We start from the raw sequence: 19,941 nt of genomic DNA on the forward strand, positions 1-19,941 counted from the left end.
TTTTTTTTTTCACCAAAAAAAAAGAAAGTTAAAGAAGGTTAAATGCCCACCCCAACTACATACTTCCTCCAATAAGGCCACACTTCCTGATCCTTCTAATCCCTCTCAAAGAGTGCCACTCCCTGGCAACTAAGCATTCAAATAGACGAGCCTGGGGGGCCATTCTTAGTCAAACTTCTATATTGCTATACAGCAGGATCTGTGCACTTTTGTTGGGTGTGTGCAGGTGCTTGTGTATCTTTGTATGTGAGTGTGTCTGTGTATGTAGGCTTTCAGAAAATCTTGGGTATTGTGTTTGTTAGTTTACTGTCAATTTATCACAAACTGGAGTTATTTAGAAAGAAGGAACCTCAATTGAGAAAATGCCCTTTCTAAATTGGCCTAGGCATACGTTTTGAGGGCATTTTCTTCACTACTGACTGATGTGGGAGGGCTCAGTCCATCGTGGGCAGTGTCATCCCTGTGCAGGGAGACCTGGGTTGTATAATCAAGCAGGCTGAGCAAGCCACTAAGTAGCGTTCTTTCATGGCTTCTTTAGTTTCTGTCTCCAGATTTCTGCTTCAAGTCCTTGTGATGGTTTGAATATGCTTGGCTCAAGGAGTGGCACTATTTGGAGGTGTGGCCTTTGTTAGAGTAGGTGTGGCCTTGTTAGATGACATGTGTCACTATGGGCATGGGCAGTGAGACCTTCTAACCACGTGGGAGCTGGTCTTTTAGTTGCCTTCAGAACAAGAGGTGGAACTCTCAGCTCCTCTAGCCCCATGTCTGCTTGGATGGTACCATGCTCCATTGATAATAATGGACTGAACCTCTGAACCTGTAAGCCAGCCCCAATTAAATGTTGTTCTTTATAAGAGGTGCCTTGGTCATAGTGTCTGTTCACAACAGTAAAACCCTAACTACAGTCCCTATCCTGAGGTATAAGGCAAAAAACTCATTCTGCTTTTGGTTCACAACAGTAGAAATTTTAACTAAGACAGATATTGGTACCAGGTTTGTGGGATATTGCTGTTTAGTGCCAGAGAATGGTTGAATCCTCCCCCCCCCCAAATAGACAGGAGCCTATCTGACGCAATTTACAGTAGGGCCTTTTTATTCAAGCTAGCTCAGGCCCCTCAATACACGACCGTCACATGGGACGGTTTTGGTGATAAGGAGCCCCAAATGTCTATCAGGGCAAGACTTTATAGTAAGCAGCAAGTGGGGGCAGGAGGTGAGTGTGCAAGCATCTAATTGGGAAGTTACTATACCCTTTAACATAAGTGGCTGGTGCTGGAAGTCATATTATAAGCTAATTTTTGCTTCCCTCTATGTTGGTGATTGTTAGGCAGGGGGTGGGCTCATAACCTATGGGTGCAGGTTTGTTAGGGGGAATAGAGATGCTGGTCTTGTTGGGGATTAGCCTAGAGACTGGAGATAAGCTTGGGTTTTGTTGCAGGGTAACTTGAAAACTAATGCTAGGTACTAATGCCTGTTAATTTACTTGAGTTCAAACTTATGTCAGGTTCTCTAAAATAGAGTCTGAATTTAAAAGATTTGGCCTCTCAGCTGTAATAGAGTTTTCAGGACTTTGTGGGGATTTAGAAGACAATGGTGAGTATAGAGCAGATGAGGGAGTCCTAGCTTATAAAATTTCAGAGGGAGTTTAATATTCCCCCAATGACTCAATCAGGATCACTTGATATTCCAAATTAAAAGTCTGCACCAGGAGGTGGTGGTACAGAACTTTAATCCCAGCATTCAGCAAGCAGAAGCAGGCAGATCTCTGAGTTTGAAGCCAGCCTAGTCTACAGAGCTACACAGAGAAACCCTGCTTTGAAAAACCGAAACCAACCAACCAAAGGCTGTGTTCTGGTCAGATAGGGTTGAAGAATTTGCTGTCATTGACAAAAGACCAAAATCACTAAGATGAGAAGAGATTAAGCTATGCTTAAGAGGAGACCAGCAGTATCATGGGGGCAGAATCTTCTAGGAAGTGTTTCCTCAGAGTCAGCACACAGAAGATGTGGTCCTTTCAAATGTGTTAAGAGTATTCCAGGTAATACTGTTTTTGAAAGCATGAAGAAGACATGGAGAGCACCTGAGGCCAGGAGAAGCCAGTGGTAAAGGTCCAACTTTAGTTGCATTAGAAGCCTCAGTACTGAATCGGCATGGAGAGAAGTTGAGGGTTGACAGTGTGTGGTGGTATTTAGGATCCCTGTCGAGAGCCCAGAGCCACTAGTGTCATGGAACAACCACCAAGGACAGCAGCAAGGTGTGGCTTGGAGCTGGTCTGAGCGTATGAGAAAAGCTGTGTATACTGTGAATACAAGAGCCACAGAAGCAGAACTGCTCAGCTCCTTTGGAGCCTAGAAGATTGTCATAGCAATAGAAGTGGTTATGAATCATACAAGTGGAGATATTATAATACATAATATATAATATACAGTATAGTTCTATCTTAAGGAAGGATTGCATCCAAACATATGCACGATATACATGTATAAATATTAAATAAAATATTTAATTTAAAATATCTTCTTTAGATACTTCCTTAAAGTATCATTATAGGTGAACGTTAATAACATTCCCCTATTGTAAAAACAGCACACCTCTTATCTGAAATGGTTAGCACAACAAGAACTTCAGGGCTTTAATTTTTTTATTTGGAATTCTTTCATATATAATGGAGTATCTTGGGGAGATATAACCCCAAGTCTAAATGTAAAGTTTGCATGCTATCCATTTCCAATCAGATAACTTTATACAGTGCTCTTAGCATGCCTCTTTGGATTGCAACATCATCACACGGATTAGGAGATTTTCACTTGTGGGTTCATGTTCGACTTCTTGCAATTCCTCCAACATACTCACTCTTTCCTGCCTCACAGTTTAGATGGTTTTGTCCTATACACACCCATTATTGCTTCTCTTCACCCTAAGTCCTGTAGAGTATCACTTTTCATAGAGCCCTTTTATGTCAATCCATAAAAGAGACTGCTGTCCTTCCTAACCCCTTAGTTTATTTTTATTCTTAGAATTTAACAATGGCTGTCTCGAAAAACCAAAAAAATTTTTAACAATGGTTGACATAGAATACATGGTTTTTTAAAGCTTCTTAAAAAAATATTTTTTTAAGTATTCACCATTGCTTTCTTCAGACACACCAGAAGAGGGCATCAGACCCCATTGCAGATGGTTGTGAGCCACCATGTGGTTGCTGGGAATTAAACTCAGGACCTCTGGAAGAGCAGTCAGTGCTCTTAACCACTGAGCCATCTCTCCAGCCCAGAATACATGTTTTTATTATGTTTTTACCAGAAGAAACTAAATCAACTCTTAAAATTGACGAGTGGCACAGAACATGTATTCAGTAACTGCATAGTTTTTATTTATTTTAAAGATAATGTTTGCCGGGCAGTGGTGGCGCACGCCTTTAATCCCAGCACTTGGAAAGCAGAGGCAGGTGGACTTCTGAGTTCGAGGCCAGCCTGGTCTACAGAGTGAGTTCCAGGACAGCCAGGGCTACACAGAGAAACCCTGTCTAAAAAAAAAAAAAAAAAAAAAGAAAGAAAGGAAAAAAAATAATGTTTTGTCTTACTTTTTTGAGACATGGTCTCACGTAGCCCAGCCTGGCTTCAAACTTGATGTATGACAGAGGCTGTCATTGACCTCCTGATCCTCCTGCCTCCATCCCCTCCCAACAAGTGTTTAGATTACATCTGAGTCACCTTGCTTAGCTACCAGTAAGTGGATGTTTAATAAATGTCGAGTGAACCAGGTATTGACTTATGTGAGCACTGGAGCTATGATTCAATATGGGCCCTGACTTTTAAGTAGGTATCAGTTCTAGGCACTACAAGTACTGTCACCTAGTTTGTTACTATATCTGAAAAAGAGCCATGTCCTACAATACAACTGAATGAGCACATTTTCACCCAGGTGTCCCTCCTTATTAAGATTACTCATTCCATAAGTACTGAGAAGTTCAAATCTCACCCCAGGATTTTTATTAGTTATCTGGAGATGTCTTCAGTCTTTCTGCTTTTACCACATGGTTCAGATTTTTGGATTATCTTGTCATTTCTTATACCTGATGTTTGGCACCTGTTGACCCACATGGCCACCTCTTCCTCCATTTACACAGAACCTCGTGCAAATGATTTGTGCTTTCTAGAAAACCCAGCTGAAATCAGTGAAGCAGGACGGATTCTGTTTGGTGGGAGTGTGACGAGATAGAAACAGAATTAGATTAATACAAATAAAATAACTACAGGTGTGGGTTGGAGTGATAGCTCAAGAGCTAAGAGCTCTTGCTGCTCTTCCAGGGGGCAAAGGTTCAGTTCCCAGCACCCATGTTGGGTGGCTCACAACCATAACTCTAGCTCTAGGGGCAAGGACACCTTCTTTTGGCCTCAGAAAGGCATCACATGCATAAATACATAAAAATTAAAAAATATTTAACTGTAGGTGAATATTAAAAAGTATTCGTTAAAAGCTTTTATGGTACCTCATCTTCAGAGATTAAAAAATATATATTGTTTTCAGGGAAGGGAAACACACAGAGGTCAGAAGATCTGTGTGTGTGTGTGTGTGTGCACGTGTGTGTGTTTTCCAGGGATCAATCTCAGATTGTCAAGCTTGCTTGGTAAGGATTTCACCCATCTTGTTGGGCTCAGAGAAATTTTTCATTGATACACTCCAATGATGTCTCTCTTCCTCTTTCAGTCCTTCCTCCTTCCAATTGTCAGAGCAACCCAAAATGTTCTCCATGTGTTTGATATTCTAACATTCAGCTCTAAGGTTTTCTTTCCTTAATCAGTTCCACAAAGCTGAGCAGAGAAAAAAACTTTTTCCTAAAATAATCCGTCCTCATAAAATAATTTCTTCCTTAATTGTGAGGGGAAAAAAAATTCGAGGCTTTGATTCAGTAGTTCCAAGCATTGTAGTGTATCTAACCACACCAGTCTTTGTCTAGAGAGAACAAATAGTATATAATTTAGTGTTGGGTTTTTTTTTTATTATTATTTTTTGTTTTTGTTTTTTTCTAGACAGGGTTTCTCTGTGTAGCCCTGGCTGTCCTGGAACTCACTCTGTAGACCAGGCTGGCCTCGAGCTCAGAAATCTGCCTGCCTCTGCCTCCTAAGTGCTGGGATTAAAGGCGTGCGCCACCACTGCCCCGCTAGTGTTGGGTTTTTTTTAAAGGAGGAGTACAAGAGTATTTTTGCATGTAGCTAATTGTAATGGAAAGGAAATTAACGATTATTTTAAAGGTTGGTGGACTGGATGCTTACTACTCTTTAAGGTTAATGACTGCCTATCTTCTAAGTATTTTCATTTTATATAGTTAGTAGACCTGTGCTTACAGATTTGACATGCATTAAACATTTGGACAGCCGGGCAGTGGTGGCGCACGCCTTTAATCCCAGCACCTGGGAGGCAGAGGCAGGCGGATTTCTGAGTTCGAGGCCAGCCTGGTCTACAGAGTGAGTTCCAGGACAGCCAGGGCTACACAGAGAAACCCTGTCTCAAAACAAACAAACAAAAACAAACAAACATTTGGACTGTCCCTAGGGATTAAGTGACCAGTACAACAACTCCACCCTAAGCAATTTTTATGTCCACGGGTAGCCCATTCTTTCTCCACATACGACTCTCCAAAGAGTTCAGACCCCAGCTTTGTAAGGCTGGACCTTTAGGAGATGTTGACGGTGTTTGTACAATACGTTTTCCAAACACGTCTGCTCTTTAACTAGAGACTTGGTTTTGGAGAATGCTTACTCCCAAGTTTTAGAGGGTATCAATCCTCTTCCCGTTTTTTTTTCCCCCTAATTTCCGAAGAAAATTTCTGAAAAGAAAGATGCACTATTGAGAGGCGCCAAAATATCCTCGCTCCCTCAGTGGACAGCTCCAAGACTTGACTCATTCTGAACTGACTTCCACCCGGAAATAAGATGCAAGAAGATCCCGGAAGTGTTGCACGGGCGCTTCCGTCCCGCACAGGCTAAAAAGAAAAAAAAAAAAAAAAAAAAGGAAAGGAAAAAAAAGCAAAAACCGCCCTTCCAACGCATGCTCAGACCGGTTCGGCGCTCACCCTTCCGGAGAGGAGCACTCTGACGTCCTTCCCTACCCGACCGAAAGGAGGAGTTACGGGGCTCACAGAAGCCCCGCCCCACCTTGACGTTTAGAGACGCGACGCGTCGCCACGCAATGCGAATCGGGAAGAGGGGATGAGCTTCGCTGCCTTGCGTCTGAGAGCGAAGTCTCGTTCTCCTTTGGTGGTGGGCGATGGGCGTCAGGCGGGGAAGCCGGCGTTAGCGGAGTGTGGGCGCTGCGGTGAGTGCGGCCTGGCTCCGGCCCCGGTTCCCGGGGAAGGCGTCCTCCAGCTGCTGGTCATCCGGGAGACAAGCCCTGTCCGCGGAGGGGTGGGACAACCCCAGACAACAACAACGGGTCCAGGAAGGGCCCGACTCCTGGTCTCTCCCGTTCCCTTCCGATGGTGCCCAGCGAGTTTGATGTGGTTTGCGGGTCGCAGAGGGTGGCCTTGACCAGTTCTCCTTTCTGTTGGACACTAGACCCAACTTTGGACTCCTTCCTTTTGCTTCCCTTTTCTTATTTAGTGCTACCTACAATCCCAGGCCTTACTACAACCATTTGTCATGCTTTCCCTATTCCCCTGTACCCTGGTCAACGCATGTTTTTAGTGAAGTACAAGAATTGAGTTAAATAAACTCACCTCACTTAAAACTTCTTCAAAGAGGGCATTTTCTTTTCTTAAAAATGTTTCTTCGTTTGTAGACTTTTGGTACTGACAAGTTCACTTCAACTCTAATACACCGAGGGAGTTGTCAACCGCAAATCACAGTGATGTTTATTTACCTACAAAGCTGCAGACCCTGTTCCTATCTATGTTTTGTTCTTGCTTTCAGTCTGTGACCTTGACCAAGTCAGTCATTCAAGAAGTATTTACGTGACTCACAGAGGTGTTGCAGAGTCTAAGAAGTTTAATATTTATTAAAAAGCTCTAGAGTTTTGGATCAGAAGGATGCCTGGCTAATGGGTGTAATTCTTGGTTGGGTTTTTGTTGTTGTTTTTGTTTTTTTGTTTGTTTGTTTGTTTTTTCTGACAGGGTCTTAATACCTAAACAAGACTTGTCTCGAACTCACAGAAACCCTTCTCCCTTGGCTTGAGAGTTGGATAAAACTGTGCATGGAGCACCATTCCTGGCAAAGGTGTTCTTTTTAAATCTGTTTCTTAGTTGTGTATATTATCCTAGTTCATTAAAAATTCCATGCGTTATTTTTTGGTTTTGGTGGCTTTGGTTCCTTCGCCTCCACCCCCACTCCAGGCCCCCAGACAGTTTCTCTGTGTAGCCATGGCTACTCATGGAACTCACTCTATAAACCACACTTGCCTTGATCTCCAAGTTCCGCCTGCCTCTGCCTCCCGAGTGCTGCCCCACCACTGCTAGGCTCCGGGTGTCATTGTTTTTGTTTTAAAAGAGCTCTGCTTTGTGAGTAATTAACAATTTCTGTTTAAGACTCCCTGTTGAAAGTCAATCATGTTGGATTTAGGTAGTTTCTCATCTATAGAGCACTGGCCTAATTAAATTAAGGTGCTGTTGGCTGTATTTATGCTTCTTTAAGAACCTGAATTAGTATATATCTTAATTATGCCACTGTATCACTGGGGATACTAAAATGTATATTCCTGCTCTTTTGACCAGATATTAGGTACATACTTAAAGTTGAATTGCACGGATCTTGCAGTAGTAATATAAACCTGTGAGTAACGAGTAATTGCTTGTAGACTTGTATTTTTTGAGATAACAATGGGTAAGAACAACTAGCAAAAATATTTAAAGTTTTTTTTTTATCCTTTAACTTGTTGATTTCTTTACTTGAACCTTATTAATCATTCTGATCTTTTGTTGATAAGAACATAAGTGGAACAGCACCCAGATGGTTTTGTAAAACAGTTGTAATATAAAGCCAGCACATCAAACTTTATTCACAATATGCTTAGCATCCTAATTTTCTAAAGGGAAGAAGATTTATTTTGCCCCACAGTTTCAGAGGCTTCTGCCCAAGGTTAGCCAACCTTGCTTTGCATCTGAGGTGAAGCATAGTCTCCTGGTGGCAAGAGTATGTTAATGGGGACTGTTTACCTCATAGCAGTCAGGAAGCAGGGGGGAGTCTTAATCTTTTATTTCATTATAAAAACTAACTGGGTTTAGGTTATCAGAAAGCTCCACTTGAGTTGTACTCAGGATTGTTCATTCACCTGGAGAGTTGTTAATGTTGGTTGCAGCTGGGAATGATAACTGGAGTGCCTGCATCCAGCCAGCCTCTTTGTGTGGATTGAACTTATCATAGCATGTGTGTTGGGCTTCATGACTACACTAGAGGCAGAAAATGGAAGCTTTCAGTCTCTGAAAAGCCGGTTTCAAGAAATTGGCATATTCTAGTAATATTCTACTGGTTAGAGCAATCAAGGCGCCCTCCCTGTCGGATGATAAATTTATACAATTTTTGTGTTTATGTGTGTTTGGTGCTAGGGCACTCAAGGCACGGTACATAGATATCAAAGTACTGCTATGATATACCCACACCTGACTCCTACCTTTTAAAGCAAAAGGCTCACAAAACTACTTTATAGGCTCCCAACATGTGTGTGACCATGGCACATGGGTATAAAACACACAAAAACCGTATTTTATATGTATCAAATACTCTCTAGCAAATATAATGGAACTGTATAAAATTGCTCTTAGAACCTAGGGCACTCTCTTCCCTCCCTCCCTCCCAGCTCCTTTCCTCCTTAGCATTCTCATACTTACTCATGTTCCCTAGAGTTCTTCTTTTCCTTGTAAGCATTATGCTTTCCTTCATTGTAGCGATGTCTGTTCTTTCCTGAGTCTTTCTTCCCATAGAATGCTAGTGAGGTCTTAAGTAAAATATCAGCTGTAGAAAAAACAAGGCTTCGATTCCTTGATGGTTTATTCTCTTAAATTTAGTTATTAGTATGTGATGTCTATACATTTTTGTTTGTATGTATTTATATTTTTTGAAAGTGTCTTACCATGACCAAGGCTAGCCTCTAACTCCTGGGTGTAGGAGATCCTCCTGCCTCAGCCTCCCCAAGTAGCTAGAATTGCAGATCCGTGCCAGTGTACTCAATGGCTGATGTCTGTGTTTTAAAGAGAATTTTATATGCTTTTAAATATACTACATAAAAGCAGGGTAAATAAAATAGTTGTAAAATGCCCCTCCCAGACTCAAATTTTGCTCTCTTAGACTCCAGCTTCAGACCCCATTTTGAAGTCTATGTAGCCTTTAGGAGGTGGGGCCTGACTGGTGGATATTTGTTGCTAGGGATAGCCTGTTAAAGGTTGTTCCAGCCTATGGTTCCCTTAGAGCTCTCTGCTTCTGGTCTGCCAGATTAGAGAAGCCACCTCAGCATATCCTCGCTTCCATAAACTCTGTCATAACCTGCTATGATGGACTGAAACTCTTCCTAAAACAGTGAGCCAAAATAAACTCCCCCTTAAATTATTTCTGTTTTTTTTTTTTTTTTTTGTCACAGAATAAAAGTGATACAGTATCATTTTCAGTGCTAGTATATTGTAATCTCCCAAAAATAGGGTTTTTTTTTTTTTTCCCCTTCTGAGACAGGGTTTTCTTTGTGTAGACTTGGCTGTTCTAGAATTCACTGTGTAGACCAGGTTGGCTTTGAACTGAGAGATCTACCTGCTTCTGCTTCCTCAGTGCTGGGATTAAAGGCATGTGCCACCATGACCGGCTTGCTGATCAGCTTTTATTTTTATTTATTTACTTATTTACTTAATGTATTTGAGTATACTGTTGATCTCTTCAGACACACCTGAAGTGGGTGGGATCGGATCCCATTACAGACAATTGTGTGGTTGCTGGGAATTGAACTCTGGTCCTCTGGAAGAACAGTCAGTGCTTTTAACTACTAAGTCATCTCTCCAAATCAGTTATTAAACTACAGTTTTGTTTTGTTTTTCACATTTGTTGTTCTTACTGGTTTGCTTGTTTGGTTGTTTTTGAGATATGATCTTTTTAAATAGACCAAAGTACCCTTGAACTTACCACCTTCTAGCTTCTTGTGTAGACACAAATTTTTGTATACCTGTTAATGTTAGTTAATAACATTAGTGTTCTTCCCTTTTCACAGAAGGAAAATGGGGTAATGTAAGCAAGTGAAAATACTCAGTTTTAATCAGAAAATCACCAAATCAGTGTGCCTAATTTGTTCTTGTAATTATTCTTTCCCATAGTATTGTTCCCTTATTCCTGTCTTCAAATCCATCTTGTATATACTCATTTTGGTCATCCTGAGCTAATATGGACTTGTCAAATGTCTTCACAAGCCTCCATTCTGTGACAGTACTTACTTTTTATCTAGCAGCTATTAAGTGTTGACAGGATGATGAAGGTGGGGTCAGGACACATCATGTTATCAGTGGACTTCTGTGATCCCAGTGATCATTGCTTCATGACTCCTAGAGTTTGCCTTACTTTTCTCACAGTAATTTCTCACTTTATGTCTCTATGGTGCTTCCCTTCTGAAATGCTACCTTTCTCACCTCATCTCTCATCATTTCAGCCAATTTGTTATTTGGGCTAAAAACTACTGACTGAGCAGTATAGGTATTGAGCAGTGTAGGACTCAGACTAAGACATGAACTCCAAGAACTGTCAGAGACAGAGGGGAAGCTTAAGCTGAAAGGAAGGGGCCAGTGTCTTCTTGAAGAAGACACTGTGGGCTGGCTGAAGCTTTCTGTCTAGCTGAACTTGATTTTCCTTTCCTTGAGTTCAGCTGGTGACCTGAGTCATATTAATATGTGTAGTAGAGCAATTGACTGTTGATTTATTTCATGGATATTAACTCTTGTTAACCAGAGTAAGACATTTGTGATCATCATTCTTTGTTTTCTGTATCTCTTAGAAAAGTGTGTTCCGAGTCTGAATCTCTTAAGGTTCTACCTTACCTTCAGTGTTGAGACATGGCTGCATTATGTAGCCCTGCTTAGTCTTCTGTTTTCTTTAGGATGTAAAAGCTAGACTTAGAATGGAAGTTCAAGGACTGTAAAAGGTATATGCTTTTTGGTTTGAAGTCTGTCGTGAGCTTATTTTGTTACAGAACAACAAATAGTAGTTTCCCAGGCCAGTGTTGGTCTTTGGACTGTATTTGGAATAGAACTGCTGTCATGTGAGCTATCAAGTTCTTGTTTTGTTTTAAGACATTGTCTTGCTGTGTAACTTAGGCTGGCATGAATTCTCAGTTTTCCTGCTTTAGCTTCAGGCTACACATTGGGCTATTTTGTTTGCCTTAGTTTATAATCCTTTTTTAAAATATTGCATAATTTTACTGGTACATATACATCCCCTTTGAGGCAGGGTCTTGCTATGAAGCCCTGGTTGACCTTGGATCTATAACCCAGTAAAATACATACATACATACATACATACATACATACATACAATACCCATGTGCCTAAAAAGCCATTGCTGAAGATTTTAGTGACGTGTTCCATCCGGAGTCTGACCATGTGGCATGTCCTGTCATTGCCTTTGCAGGGTTTCTTGTTCTACTTCCCCTATTTCATTTCTGTTGCCTTAGGTCTGACCTCCACCCTTCTTTCTCTTCCATCATCACAAATCATTACCATAGATAACTAGGATTTTCTTCACATCTTTGTGCTCTTGTTAGTTGGGACTGCACAACTAACTAGCAGGTTCCTTCAGAACCCTGCTGTGGCTCTCTCATTACCTTTAGAAAACAAAGTAAATACTTATGTGCTTTTCACAGCCTTTTATGACTTGTGTGGAGACTGTTTTTGACTTCTCTGCCTCATGGCTTCTTGTATGTTCTGCATGGCACCTGATTCCTAGAGATGCACTTGCTCTCTTGACCTTGTTCCCACACCCTCTCCTCTCTATCAAAGCCATATTCATCAAAGAAGATACTTATGTTAGCTTTTTTTCTGATTACTTCTAGCTCCCTTTGGTGGTAGTTTTCCCTCTTAATGTTTTTATTTGTAATACCATATACTGGTATTATTTCCACTGTTTACAGTTTTGTTTCCTATTAGTTGTAAGCCTTGTGTGGAAATACTATAATTCTTCAGCTTCTAAAAGCATGGCATTTTATATAGCAGGATATCAATGAGTTTAAATTTAACTTTAAGCTAGCTAATGACTTACTCTTTTAAATTATCTATGTATCTGACATGATTTTCACATTCTTTTAAAGATTCAAGTTTTAGGGAGTAAAGAGATGGGATTGAGAGCACTGGCTGCTTTTCCAGATGACCAAGGTTTGATTCCCAGCACCCACATGGCAGCTCACAGGATCTATAGCTCCAGTTCCAAGGGATCCAACACCTGTTTTTGAACTAAAGTGTTCATCCTTAGGGAGTAGATACCAGGCCTTATGTCTTCTTCAACACCTATCCTCTAATACAGAGCCTACATTTGCAAGGTAAATCTGCTTGGGATTTACATTGATACTAAAACAATGATGCTGTGTGAGAATGAGGCAATCCACAGGATCCCTGTCATACCCCTTATTTAATATTCTTAGTTAGTTCGATGGTAAATTGTTAATGAATTGATAGTAGAACACATCCAGTGTCACTTGACTCATTTGGAAGTGATGGAATGGACAGAAACTATTTCTCCCATTATTACAACTTTAGACACAAGATTTGAAACAGGAGGTCAAATGTACAAAGTTTTTGTATGCAAAAACATACAAGGTCATTGTTTCTAGTTTCACACACACATATATGTATATGTATATATATGTACCTATATATATGTATATATATAGGTACATATATATGTGTGTGTGTATATGTATGTAAGTGTGTGTGTATGTATATATATGTGTGTGTGTATATATACGTACATATACACACATACACATATATATATCTCAAGGTATCAGTTACCATTTAGTTCAGCATGTCTTGATAGATACATGGAACAAGTATACATAGAAAAAACTGAAAAGGTAAAAATGGGATTTTTAGAGGAAAACTGCTCAGTAAGAATATAATCCTAACACAAAATTGGAAGGGATAAGTCCAGATATTCATAAAGTATTAGTATTTAATATAGGAATGACTAGAGTCAAAGGAAATTGAAGTGCTTTTGGAGTTTCATGTAAATGAACTAAGACCATTCCCTTAAGCTGTACCATAATCAGCCCTTAAGACTTTTTTTGTTATTGTTGTTGTTCAGGCATGTTTAATCTCAGCACTTGGAAGGCAGAGGCAGGCAGATCTTGAATTTGAGTCCAGCCTGGTCTACAAAGCAAGTTCCAGGACAGCCAGGGCTACACAGAAGACCCTGTCTAGAAAAGTAAAACAAAACCAAAAAAACTTGATTTTTTTTTTTATGTGTATGGTGATTTTGTCTGCATGTATATCTACACACCGCTTGGGTGTTGGATCTTCTGGGATTGGTGTTACAGATGGTTATGAGGCAATGTGTGGGTGCATGGAATTGAATACTGGTTTTCTGGAAGACCAGCCATTGCTCTTAACCTCTGAGCCATCTCTCTGCCGCCCTCCCCATTCAGTCTTTTAGGATTTGATCTCTGTAAGTAAACTGAATTGATTGTATCATTTAGAGAGCAGAGAGAGAAAGAGATGATAGGGAAAAAATAAAGTTGCAGTTAAATTACTAAATTGTAATTAGTTGTGCCTGGCAGAAGACCACACTGGAAGTTAGTCTGGTTACTGTAGTTTTCTGGTGGTGACACTTAGGACCATACCAAGACACTCTACCTGGGGTACTTTGATCTGCTCCATCTCTAGGTATCTTTGTGAATAGTTACACACACAATTTAATTAGTGCATACCTTCTGATTCTTCCTGTTTTTATTTTGTTTACTTCATATTTTCTGAGTTTTGTCTTGTTTGTTTTTGTTTTTTTGAGACAGGGTTTCTCTGTGTAGCCCTGGCCTTAAACTCAGAAATCCACCTGCCTCTGCCTCCCAAGTGCTGGGATTAAAGGTGTGTGCCACCACTGCTCGGCTACTTCATGTTTTCTATTGGTCAGAATTAGCACACCAGGAAACAAAGAATGTCATGAACCATCAGAGACCCTTTCAGAGTAAACCAAAGTATAAGAGTGTTTTCTGGCAGAAGCAGAAATATGTTTTAATTTTTCAGCTCCAAATAAACCTGGTTTTGCCTACTACTTTTCTTTTATAAACTGATATAAAGAAGAAAACAAAATATTCCAAGTTGGAAATTCTACTTATATACAAATGTAGTTTTAACAGAAAAATATAAAAGCTTTACTATTCTGTTCTTTTTAATAGATAAGATTTTAATACTGAAGGCAAAATGGTACAATAATCTATTTAGTTAATGAACATTTAAAACTAAGTATTGCTTGATACCATAGGGGTGTGTGTGTGTGTGTGTTTTATATCTCCCAAAATAGAAATTCAAGATAATTTAAAATGAACCCTTTTGGGGAAGGATATAGTTAAATAGTGGGTGTTTGTTTTTGTTTGAATACAGGGTCTTACTGGGTAGCTCAGATTAGTGATAAACTCATAATCCTCCTACCTCAGCCTCCCAATTGCTGGACCATGCTTGACAGTAGAGTGATATTTTTGTTTGGTGTGTGTGCATGTGACATGCATGTATTGCTAAGCCAGGAATCCAATCCAAAGCCTTATATTGCTAGTCTTACATTACATTGGAGTTTCATTTTTCTAACACTTTTTTTCTCTAAAAAAAAGGAACATTTTTTTTTAGTTTGGTAAGAATTTCATACATGCATTCAATGTATTTGAATCATATACACCTCACTATCCCCTCCAATTCATTACAGAACCTTCACATATCCCCAAAACTTCATGTCCCCCTTCATGTTTTTATTTTTTTATAGACCAGTCTTTCCCTACCCCTAGTCCCCTCTCCCACAGTTCCTCATCCTGTTCCTCCTCTTTCCTGTCTTCAAGAGATGTCCCCAACCCCCACTCCCACCCCCACCAGGCCTCCCCACTCCCTGGGGCCTCAAGTCTCTCCAGGGTTAGGCTCATCTTCTCTCACTGAGGCCAGACCAGGCAGCCCTCTGCTGTATATGTGTTGGGGGCCTTGGACTAGCTTGTGTGTGCTGCCTGGTTTATGGCTCAGTCAGCTGCTTGTTGGGCCTCTTGGAGGACAGCCATGCTAGGCTCCTGTCTGTAAGCGCACCATGGCAAAACAATAGTGTCAGGCCTTGGAGCCTCCCCTTGAGATGGATCCCAAGTTGGACTGGTCACTAGACTGCCTTTCCCTCAGTTTCTTCTCCATTTTGTCTCTGCAGTTCTTTTAGACAGGAACAATTCAGGGTTTTTGACTGTGGGATGGCAACCTCATCCCTCCACTTGTTGTCCTATCTTTCTACTTGAGGTGGACTGTACCGAGTTCCCTCTCCCCGTTGTTGGGCACTTCATCTAAAGTGTCTCCCTTTGAGTCCTGAGAGTCTCTCACCTCCCAGTCTCTGGTATTTTCTAGAGGGTTCCCCCAGCTCCCACTCCTTGGGGTTGCATATTTCCATTCATTATGCTGGCCTTTAGAACTTCTCTCCTCTTCACCCCTTCCCCCCAACCCCCTTAACTGATCATGTTCCTCTTTTCCCTTCCCCCTTCCCCTCTCCCACCCAGATCCCCCCCTCCCTCTACCTCTGATTGTTTCTAACACTTTGTTGCTGATGAGGATAATTAGTGGAATTGTTTGTTTTGTTTTAGGAAAGAACTACTTTTCATGAACCACACCATCCGTTTGTTGAAGTAGAAAAGCAAGTATCATTCATCATGCCTGCTGTAGCTTCAGTTCCTAAAGAACTCTACCTCAGTTCTTCACTAAAAGACCTCAATAAGAAGACAGAAGTTAAACCTGAGAAGACCAGCACCAAGAAGTGTGTGTTCTTTGCTAGTTTGTTAAGTCATATCAATTTTATTTAATTTCCTTATTATTTGGATTTAATAAATCTAAATAGTCCCTTTCCATCCTGAGTTGCTTTAGTTATGGTGGAATCCCTAAGATACAAATTTTATTATTCTGTGGGTTTTATTTTGTTCCAATTTGATAGAATCTTTAACTTGATGATTTATTCTGTGTGTTTTTACTTCTCTGGGTTTACTTGCCTTCTAAGGCACTGTAGAAAATGTGCCTTTCCAGGAGAGGTTCCAAACTCTCATGGTCCAGTGGTTCACTGATTCTAATGCTTGTTGGAAATTAAAATTTGCTAAAAATAGATTGTCTTTAAAATTATGAACTCAAGTTGTTGAGGAACAGAGAATAAAAGAGAACTTTCTATTCACATTTATTTTCACCAGCAAAAGAGATTTTAAAATTAGTAAATAATTACATTGTTATTTAGATAGAAATAACATTTTAGAAAGAAAGGCGAACCTAGCTACCACATTCCCCAGACTTAGGAAAAGTAGATCTTAGAGAGCAAGGGAGAGCAATAGATATTGTCTGATTGGAGAGAAACATGATCCCAAATGAATCAATGAAGACAAAGCTAAGACACCTGTGTAGGCATTCTAATGAATCATTTTATCAGGAAAATGAAAAATGGAAAGAAAACATCAGTGGTGCCAGTTGAGCAGTGAAAACCTCATTAAAAGTGAGGAGAGGCTTTTGGACAGGGACAGCGTGAGGACAAGATGCAGCTGTAAGTGGTTCCCGGATTCACCACTGGAAGATTTAGACTTAATATGGCTTACAAGACTAGGATTCTAGTTGCTGCACCCAGCAATTGAGTTACCATTGATTCTGAGCTAAGTTTGTGTGGTGTTTTCCTTCATGTGGTGGCTCAACTGGATTCCAGAGACAAAGGTAGAAAAATCAACTTAAGATGGATTAAAGATGCAAACATAAAAGATAAAATTTGAAATATAAGAAAATCAAAGGAAAAATATACAGGATGAAGACTTGGAGTGGTGGCTTGCACCTCGCATCCCAGCTCTTGAGAAGAAGCCTAAAAAAAAAGAAAAAAGTCATATATCTAAATGATTGCCTTCCTCTGTGACCTAAAAAAAAGGAAGAAAAGTCACATATCTAAATGATTGCCTTCCTCTGTGAAAGGAATGAACTGTATTAGCTTGCCTTATCAGTACATCTAAGGAATTATAGAGAGGTAGCTAACTGCTCTTAGAAAACTCTACCAGTCTGAACAACTGGTGGCAGGAGACGCTGGATGGCTTCCTCAGTAAGGAGATCACCACAGTGGGAAATGAAACTCTTGACAGCTGAAGATGAGAATAGACACTTACTCCTTGTACGGTGTCATCAGCCACGAGAGCAGAATAGTCAGTTATGTATAGCATCAGCAATGTCACAAAGAAGTGCTCAAAACAAAAAGTATCTCGAAATTCCAATGATTAAAAAGAAAGCAGTATCTTTCATCTTTAATTATATTTTTCAAGAATTTCCTGGGATGGCTAAGAAACTAATAAATTAACAAAATGTTGGAAAACAAAAAAAAGTGAGGAGAGAAAGTCTGGCACACACCATTATTTCTTAATATTATCAGTGGCAGAATGGCTTTTAAAAATGCCATTTAGGGGAAAAATAGAGAAAAATTGGCTGCTTCTTGAGCTAAATTGGTAATATGAGGTAACAGAAAAAGTAATTTTGTTTAATTTTTGTTGCTTGATTTTTTTTTTTTTTTGTTTTTTTTTTTTTTTTTGTCAATAAAGCCACCTTTGAACTTTCTCAAATACTAAAGGCAGAAAGTTTGTAAATGTTAGATCAAAGATGGTCATTTCTTTCTATCAGGGTCTGGTGTATCTCTTAAGACTAGCCTAACCCCAGGAGGGAGGTTATAAATTCTAAGTGAGTGAAGTAAAAAACTTAAATCATGAAGTTTATTTTATGTATTTTTTTCCAGTACCAAGTTTTGTAAATTCTCTTCCTTTCTAAGTTATATACACAGCGCTCAGAAGATCTTCAAGACAGCAGAAGAATGCAGACTGGATCGTGATGAGGAAAGGGCCTATGTGCTTTATATGAAATATGTGGCAGTTTATAATCTTATCAAAAAGAGACCTGATTTCAAGCAACAGCAGGTACCCTCATTTTTGCTATTTTATTTGATATTTTTACACAGTAGAACTATTGATTTCTTTTTAAAGCCTTAACTACTTATGACATTAACTTTTGTTCCTCCTCACCTCTCAATTCTGGCAGTCTGGTAATGCTGAGCAGGAGTCTGTCACCAACATAACAATGGATCAAGATCACATGATACCTTGACAATTTTTAACTCCTTTGTGGCCAGGAAAAGCAAAGCAAAAATACACTTTTATTATTTGTTAGTGTATTCATGCATACATTTTGCTTGGATCAATATGTGTATATGACAGTATATAAACTGATTGTTTGCCTTTTGTTGTAATAAATTATTGCTAGATCAAGTGCAGTGGCTCGTGCCTGTAGTCTCTTGTGAGCCCAAGAGTTCCAGGGCTGCTTGGACAACATAGAGAGATCCTATATCAATAAATAAAACAGAGGGATTGGAGACATGGCTCAGCGGATAAGAATACTTTGTACAGAAGGCCCAGGTTTGGTTCCCAGCACCCATTTCAGGTGACTTACAAATGCTTCTGACTCCAGCTCTAGGGTATCCAGTGCCCTAATCTGGCTTCCTTGGACACCTGCACATGTGGCATACTTTCACATAACACACACAAATGAAAATTAAAATAATTAAGAATGTGTCTTCAGTTGTGCTTTAAGGTAAAATGTTTAATTGTTATGTGCCAGCCTTTTATTTGACTGACACTGGAGCTGTATTAGACAAAGCTTTAGAATTAAGAGCAAGACTTCAGTGTCTCTGTGTATTCATGTTTTCTTTTTTGTCCTTAATATGTTTAGTAGATAGTAGTCTTTCACTTTGCTGAAGTCATGAGTAGAAAGTGAGGGCTGGCATGGTATAGACAGAGAAACTGAGAGTAGAATTGGTGAGAAAAGAAAAGAGGTTTGCATTTTAGTTGTTCTAGAAACAGGCAAAATAATATTTAGGTAGTGTTAAAGAATAGGAAGAATACTGTATTAATTAGTGTTCCCACCTAAGAAAGGAGCTTGTTATGACATAGAGACAGCAAAGTACTGCCTAGAGATTTCTTACCCCACAGAGGAACCATTTCTTGTCTGAGAGGGTCTCAAAGCCATGCTGGCATAGAGGTTACAGTCCCCCTTCCTTGTTTCCAAAGCACTTCAGTTCCAACAGTACACCATCATGCCCAGCCATTTAATGATTATTATTGATATTTTATTTTGGAGGTTACAGTGACACACACTGTTAGCACTTGATACTTTATAGTGTTTTACTTTGTTCTGTAGTGGGAAAGTTGACTTACAGAAGGAATGGAATTTCTCTTATTTGGAGTCCCCTTTCTTTTTGCTCTAAGTGTTGTTTTTTTTTGTTTTGTTTTGGTTTTTGGTTTTTTGTTTTTTGTTTTTTTGTTTTTTTTTTTTTTTTTTGGTTTTTTGGTTTTTTGAGACAGGGTTTCTGTGTGTTTCCCTGGCTGTCCTGGAACTCACTCTGTAGACCAGGCTGGCCTCGAACTCAGAAATCCACCTGCCTCTGCCTCCCAGGTGCTGGGATTAAAGGCATGTGCCACCACTGCTCAGCTAGATGACATTTTTAATAAAGAGGGATACCTTAATAGTTAAGCTAATGGTCGTAGGTCATTTCTTCCACCAGCAAAATCGTGCTAATCATTACTGGGTTTTAAAGTAGTTATAAGTGTCTCTTTGCACTTAGGACCTCATCTGCTTCCCCATAAATGGCTGAGTTAGTCCTGCTAAGGGAGAACCCATCTCTTAGTATTTAAAGGCATACTTCTCTGCAGATTAAGAAGCCAGAATCCTGCCGAAATTCAAACACTCTTCAAAACATTCTAGAGAAATTG

General features: G+C 39.8%; 1 protein-coding gene across 2 annotated transcripts in view; it reads left to right on the forward strand.

Moving 5' to 3' along the window:
* The first annotated feature begins 5,935 nt into the window (after positions 1–5,935).
* Positions 5,936–19,941, forward strand: part of Usp8 (ubiquitin specific peptidase 8) — a 51,620-nt gene continuing 37,614 nt past the window's right edge. The window contains exons 1-3 of one of the 2 annotated variants that reach the window (XM_034496290.2): positions 5,936–6,315; positions 15,763–15,932; positions 17,949–18,093. In XM_034496290.2, coding sequence (XP_034352181.1) covers positions 15,829–15,932; positions 17,949–18,093 — 249 coding nt within the window. In that variant the 5' untranslated portion in view covers positions 5,936–6,315; positions 15,763–15,828. Of the gene's footprint in view, positions 6,316–12,261; positions 12,490–15,762; positions 15,933–17,948; positions 18,094–19,941 lie in introns of those variants that run through there. The other variant, XM_076929693.1, reaches the window with a different exon arrangement.

This window comes from Arvicanthis niloticus, chromosome 2 (assembly GCF_011762505.2).
Source record: "Arvicanthis niloticus isolate mArvNil1 chromosome 2, mArvNil1.pat.X, whole genome shotgun sequence".
Classification (NCBI taxonomy): domain Eukaryota; kingdom Metazoa; phylum Chordata; class Mammalia; order Rodentia; family Muridae; genus Arvicanthis; species Arvicanthis niloticus.